General features: G+C 41.5%; 1 protein-coding gene across 1 annotated transcript; it reads right to left on the bottom strand.

The window, feature by feature from the left end:
* Positions 1-984: 984 nt before the first annotated feature.
* gpatch4 (G patch domain containing 4) lies at positions 985-6339 on the bottom strand. Its single transcript, XM_005750951.1, has 8 exons — positions 6214-6339; positions 4163-4241; positions 3992-4065; positions 3809-3901; positions 3437-3547; positions 2744-2859; positions 2581-2631; positions 985-2488 (listed from the first exon to the last, which is right to left on the bottom strand). Exons 2-8 carry the CDS (start codon positions 4239-4241, stop codon positions 1840-1842), a joined length of 1173 nt encoding a protein of 390 aa, XP_005751008.1. The 5' UTR covers positions 6214-6339; the 3' UTR covers positions 985-1839.
* Positions 6340-6957: the final 618 nt, after the last annotated feature.

Here is a 6957-nt window from a genome sequence, read left to right as displayed (position 1 = left end):
GTACCAGAGAGAAAATCTTCCTGCAGGTGGCGCTGTTGTCATTACCCACCCGAATTGATTTCCAAATACGTCATCAACGTGTGACCGTGGGAGAGCGTAAGGTCATTGACGTCACTACCCGATCCGTACCGGAAACCCGATCGGTACCCCGCATGCGCAAATCTTACGTCACTTCCTCTCTTTGCCAACATTGCGACATTCAATATATTTGACTGATACGGTTAGCGCCCAGTTAGCTCCTAGCATTTCTCAACAGAAAATTTTTTTTGACAGATGTTTCAAAGCCCTTTTTGATGGAAAGACAGTCACTGCACTTCACATGTTCACCAGGCATATTTATCTTTTTAACTTTTTGATTCATCTAGGAAGAAATTTGAGATACAGTAACACTTTAAGGATTTTTCTGAGCCACCGTAGCAATGACAAAGGGTCGAGTCAACAAGATTTTTCGACCCTTTTGTTATTTTTAATAGTGAAGATAGTGTTCAGCATCTGAACACCCACTGAGCTGTCAGTTTAAAGAAACATTTAAATCACAACCAACACTGATGTTGAAACTCAGGTAAATGAAGGTCGAACATATATTTAATTAATAAAATGATCCAAAAGATCATAAAAAGACACATTTATTCTACTATTCAGTTTTTAATCTTTGGTGACTCGAACCAAGATATTTGGTTGGAATTGAAGGCAAAAGGGTCATTTATTGTTGTTACCATGGACGCATTCTTCTCACATCTTGATTAAAGGAACAGTTCACCCAAAAATCTTTTCCCCCTCTGGCCTGTAGTGCTATTTATCCATCTGGGTTAGAGTTGCCAGGTTTTCCAGATATCCACTGAAGACACATCTGCTTTCTCTTAAATACAGTGGGAGTACATGTGACTCACCTTGTGGTGCTGAAAAACATTTGAAAAACTCAGCAGTAATATCTCTTTTTAGAGATCACTCGTGGTTACTCAAGAAGGGAAACAAATTCCTTGTTTAGGCGTTTTAACGTAGGAACTATTTTATTTTATATCATCTTCACAAAAAAGCTTACAGCTAATCAACATTACAGCTCAGGAAACAAGAATCTCATCAAAGTTTACATCTGTCACAAGTGTGTGCATCTTGTCCCAGGCAACACTGACACACCTGTCAGGTGACTAAAACTCTGCAAATGATCTACGCACATGAATATTCTCTACAAAAGATACAAACATGTTGTATATTTGTTTACTTTGTTTAAAATGTTTATTTACGCAAAGACAATTTTAAATAAAAGAATCAAAAGTACAAAAATCTGCTGAGTCTGATCATTTCATTTGCATATAAAACCAGCATGTGTCACAATACTCCGCGTCCTGCACCAGTACTGTAAAAACAGCTGGGGTCTCCGTCATGTTTACCTCCCAGAACAACTAAACTGACTCCAGCTACAATCGCTGAGGTTAGAAAAGCCACGTCTGGTTGTGATGGATTATTTAGGGCACATTTCATGTTATAAAAGCAATCTTTTAAAAAAAAATCATCAACTTGTCTAAACAGCATCGGGCTTGTAATGCGCTTCACCTGCTGGATGTAGTTAAAGATGTTTTCCAGTTTGCTGAAAACATCCAAAGTTCCTTTACAGTCCACGTTTAGACTGTAACTCACCGAGTTCCTCTAATATCGACTAAACAAAGCTAAACAGGAAGCACTCACATGAAACCTCAGCTGATTGTTTTTTTTAAACCACAATTTCACTTGTTTATTCTTGCTGGTCGACATTGATGATTCAGGTTTAGCACCACAGACGAGTACACTGGGAAGCACGTCCTCTTCAGACATGGAATTAGATTCCCAGTTAATCACACACTAGTCTTTAGACTTCTTCTTCTTCCTCTTCAGAGGAGGAGCCTCCTCATGTGTACACGTTTTGTCCTTTTTGCACTTTTTCCTTTTCTTCACCGACTCTGTGACGTCTGAGTCCTCCAGTCCTGTGTGATTTGATTGGCTAGGCTCCTTACAGTCACTGTCATTTTCCTTTGGGGGTTTAGAGGATTTCTTCTTCTTCTTGCCCTCGTCAGCATGCATCTCAGCAGTCACCTCCTCGCTCTCTGCAGCCGGTGAATGCGTCTCTTCGACTCTGTTCTCCTCCACTTTGTTCTTCTTCTTTTGCTTCTTCTTCTTCTTCTTGTGCGAATCGTCTGCCTCACAGTTTTCTACATGGATCAAATCCTCATCAGTTCTTTCCTCGGGATCAGCGCTCTTCTTTTCCTTCTTCTTCTTTTTCTTTTTAGGTTGAACATCTGTTGTGGGAGTTTCACACACTCCATCACTACTCTTCTCATTCATTTTCATCTTTTTTCTGCTTGTCATCATCTCCTCCTGCGTCTCTAAACGGGAGGCTGGAGGAGGAGCACTTGCTGGTTGGTTCTTCTTTCCATACTTGGCCATGAACTCGGCCTCCTGCTGCTCCAGCCTGGCTAACTTGGCGCTCATGGTCAAGCCGTGCCTGGCTCCCCTAAAATAACAAGCACAGAAAACTGGGTTATGCTTTTTTACAGTTCTTTGATGTTTTTTCCATGTTGAATTCTACAAATCGTATCATCTTACTTGTGGGCTGTGCGTCCTCCACAAACCTTCATAAGATCAGTGTCAGAAAGCCTGCAGAGAGTCAGACAGAAACCTCACGCTGTAACTTATCAGATAAAAGGTCCGAATACAATTCCAAGTCTCAGTTGCTGATGAGATCAGATGTTGTGAATTTTAGTCTTACTTGGTGGTGCTGGAGAGATCCATCCTCTGCTCATCCTCCTCATCAGAGCTGCTGCTGTCATCTGAGCTGGAGGCCTTCGGCTCTGGCTGCTCCTGACCAGACAGCAGCGTGGCAGACTGAAAGAAGAGCCAGACGTTTGTTTGTTTGTGTGAATAAAATAAACTACATTTAAAAACACAATAAGTGTCCATGTCATGCACAAAAGTGCCGTAATGTCCCACTGTAAGGCCCGCTTTAGACTAATGTGGGGAAACTTTGCAGAGCCTACGATGTGAACTACATAAATGGCCGACGTCGTTGACGCTGTTTATGCTTTTGCTGTTACTGTGTGGTCGTGTCCCCGTGTTTTATAAGCCGTGCCAGACGGGTTCCTGCTCTTTGTTACGGTCAGTTTTTGGGGTGTGAACATTTTTACATTTCTTTGTACTTTCCTTCATGTCCTCTCAGTTTCTGCAATCGCACACAAACGCTACAACAAGGGTGGAGGTCGAGGCGACGACATACCTGCTGCTCGGTCAGATTTGGGGACCGCAGCATTGTTTTTGTAGCCATTTTGATTTTCCTGAACGAGACGCTCTCATGACTCATCGCGTAACGCCAGTGACCAGCAATGAGTGGCAAGCAGTGTGATGACTGAACTGCAGGAAGTACAACAAGAATGCACATGCAGCTGAAAGACACGCAAACAATTACCTTGACAAAGCATCCATACAGCTTATCTTTAGCCAGTGTCGCTTTCCTCGGCTTTTTATTGGAGATCATCCCATCCTCTTCTTCTGCAGTCTTCTTCAGCTTAATCCCATTCTGCATCAGAAAACCAGGAAACACGTTAACGCTGTGTAAGTGAACAAACCAGCTGCTGAATGGAACTGATGTGAACGTTAAACTGAGTCTGGGCCTTGTTGCAGCTTCCATCCACTCCTCAGAGGCGGTGCTCTGAAACGTCCAACTGCTCCTAAAATGCTGAAACTATTCTCACACTGAAAAAACAGCTGCACTCAGGTGGACGAGCTAAATAAATAAGTACGAGCAAAACCTAAAAAATAAAACAAATGAGCGACCTACTTGATCAGACTCCACCTGCAGGCTGGAGGAGGCTTTATTGAAGACATGATCCCACCAGTGGAAGGTGAACTGCTCCCCTTCTTTATGGCCAACCTTGCAGAAGAAATGTAAATGGCCCTCTCAGCTTAAACCTGTTTTAGCGTCAACACAAGCGTCTGCTGCATAAAGACGAACAGCACTTACTCCTCCTTTGTCACACTTCACTTTCACCTTGATGGCCTCCGATATGCCGTTTTCAGCTCGTCCCAGTCCTTTACCTGAGGAGAGAAAGCGCCGATCAGACTCCTGCACCTGAGCGCCGACCCTCACGAGCGCCGCTTTAACGTCTGAATGAAGAAGTTCAAAGTATGTTACCGTGCTCCCAGCCGTGGCGAAGGAGCTGCTGCTCCGCAAACTTCAAGCCACGACTTTTCTCTTGAACGACTTCTGCCATCTGCACACAGACACAGTTAAATATAAGCAAACCCATTCAATTCTTTTTTTGTATTTCTGGACATTTGATAAATAAAAACCATGTTACACCTGAGTAACTTAAACCCTTAAAACAGTTAAGTATGCAGAGAAAACCTAGCGTGTGTTCTTACACTAGTTGATTTCCTGCTGGGCTGAGATCATGGCTGTATGTTTGGATGCTCTCAGCACAGCATCCATGGTGTGACGCTGCAGGACTCCCTCTCCCACACTTCCTATCAGAAATAATATGTAATGTCTACCTACCTTTTAGGACTGGGCGATATATCGAGTTTTTAAATATATCGATATATTTTTATACGAGATAAGAGATGTGTGCCATAAAGTGCAAAATAAAGAATGTGTGAAACTGCGTCCCGCCCCGAAACAAACCACCTTACAGAACTCGTATACAGTATTTTTCGGGCTATAACCTTACATTAAAATGCTGTCATTTTCTCAGAAATCAACAGTATGACATGTATGAGTTCTCCTTACTGACCGCGAACCGATTTTATGTGCTACACGGCGCTCAGCAATCTGTCAAAAAATGCTTTAGTACGACTTTGCTGAGCTACGAAGCTGCACCGCTTGATGGTTTGTCGGAGCATTACGGCTAGCGTAGTCAGAAGCCTCGCGGAGTGATACGTACTGTGCTTCAACGTAATATTACCGAGCAGCTGTGAAATCTGTCTTTGTTATTATGCTCAGCGTCTGTTAGTTTACATTTCGACTGCACAATTGTGAGCTTTTTGTTATGCACAAAAACAACACTGTTTTCTTTTATTTATGGAGCATTATTATTTAATAAATGCTGATAATTTATTTCTGAGTAATTTTTTCATGTACATCTGCGCTGTATGTGAATAAAAGTGTCTGTGTGACATCTGGGACACAGCTTTGACTAAGAACTCTTTTTGTTCTTATTTAATGGCTTTAAAAAATTATCGAGATATATATCGTGTATCGCCATCCAACTAAAAAATATTGTGATGTGAATTTTAGGCCATATCGCCCAGTCCTACTTCTTTTCCTCACTTGGTGTAAGACAAATCACCCACAGGAGAGGTGGAGGAGTGATGGAGAGAATAAATTAAGATTTTCAGGTAATGGTTGAAAAATAAATGGCACTCAGGGAGCAGGTCAGTCACAAACACACATCTGTATGTATGGTGACTGGTGAGTTTTACAGGGTCCTGTCTACTGTTCTTACTGTGCAACAGTTGCAGTGTTATGCATATACAGACCCATCTATCTCCCTAAAACCTAAAGGAGACCAGACCTTCCCTATTATTGCCCTTCAGCTCTGACTATCCCACCTCCCTCATAAAGAGTCTGTTTGTGCTTTTTGTCCACAGCAAACATTTTCTTATTGCTTTTCTTAGTCAGTTCTTGTTTTCATTCGCAGATTTTACTTCATTAGTGATAACTTTTTTAAAAAGCTCCGATTTCTCATTTCCTAATAATTACACTGATTATCTGTGTTTTTGGAGACTTGGTGTATCGACGTATTTGATGGAGAAGCAGTTTGACTCAACTCCGACTCAACTTTGACTCAACAACAGAAATAAAAGTTTGACTTTGTGTTTCTGACTGTTGATCTAAAGACTTTTCAAATGTTTTAAACATCCAATATATTTTAAAGGAATCGTTTTATCCACGATATTGAGACATGTCGCGCACGGTTAGCCTATAAAACCAGTCTGCTTCTCTTATAAGCTGCCGTGTAACTGCAGAGAGGTTTAAAGCAGATCTCAGGACCTGAGCAGGTTTAAGAGTGAAGTTAAAACTGGTGAATTTGCGCATTCTGGGATGCTAACTGAACCCGTTTCGCTCTTTACACTGGACGAGCTGATGCTAACAGCTAGCGTTAAACACCTCGATGTTCACGGCCGTTTCTAGACCAATGTTTCCCGAACCTTCGGCGATACAACAGAAATAACAATTCCACAAACCTCCGTTTGTTTCTGTCGAACTGTTTCACTGAAAAACGTGAGGACTGGAACCGTGCAGGAGCATCAGAGTGTAAACATGCGGTGCCAGCAGACCGCTGACATGACACCGGAAACACGTCACGGAAGGGAGGCGGTAACCCCCCCTTTTCCCAATAACTTTATTAACATGTGCATAAATTAAAGGAACCAAAACAAACAAACAAAAACCCAGTAATTGCTGTATTCACATCTGTTATATCACAGCACACAGAGACACATAATAAATGATGCATAAAAAATCAAACAAAAAATAGTTATAGTCTAATGTCTCTGTCACCACAAAATTTCATTAAGCTTCTGTCCTCCATGTTCTTATGTATTCATGGCCACTTTGTCCCCTAAACATGTGGTTACACAGTTTACACAGTTTGTTTGAATGTACTTGTTATCAACAAGGGAAAATGACACATGTGCATTTAAAATCAGAGTACCACACTGATGACAATGAAAAGATTATCCCAATGAATAAATTCATAGATAAATAAAACCAGTTCAATGAGGAAGTTCAGGAAACGCCATAATATCAGCATTTCATACATGGAAAAATAACAGAAAACGATCCACATGGAGGTACAAATGTAACCATTTTATTACAAAATCAAATCAGTTCAGTGCTTCTAGGATTTTAAGCTTAATTTACCTGTTGTAATCTGTGTGTGTGTGTGTGTGTGTGTGTGTGTGTGTGTGTGTGTGTGTGTGTGTGTG

Source organism: Pundamilia nyererei, unplaced genomic scaffold (assembly GCF_000239375.1).
Source record: "Pundamilia nyererei isolate P.nyererei 1_Seehausen unplaced genomic scaffold, PunNye1.0 scaffold00294, whole genome shotgun sequence".
Lineage (NCBI taxonomy): Eukaryota > Metazoa > Chordata > Actinopteri > Cichliformes > Cichlidae > Pundamilia > Pundamilia nyererei.
The sequence above is the reverse complement of the archived record's forward strand: the minus strand, read 5'-3'. Positions and strand labels throughout refer to the sequence as shown.

Coding starts and splice junctions, on each gene's coding strand:
- gpatch4 (XM_005750951.1), bottom strand. CDS start 4,241: ATGGCAGAAGTCGTTCAAGAGAAAAGTCGTGGCTTGAAGTTTGCGGAG. Junction 3,548..3,808: donor TGCAGGTGGAGTCTGATCAA/GTAGGTCGCTCA, acceptor TTTCTGATGCAG/AATGGGATTAAGCTGAAGAA. Junction 2,632..2,743: donor GATCTCTCCAGCACCACCAA/GTAAGACTAAAA, acceptor GACTCTCTGCAG/GCTTTCTGACACTGATCTTA.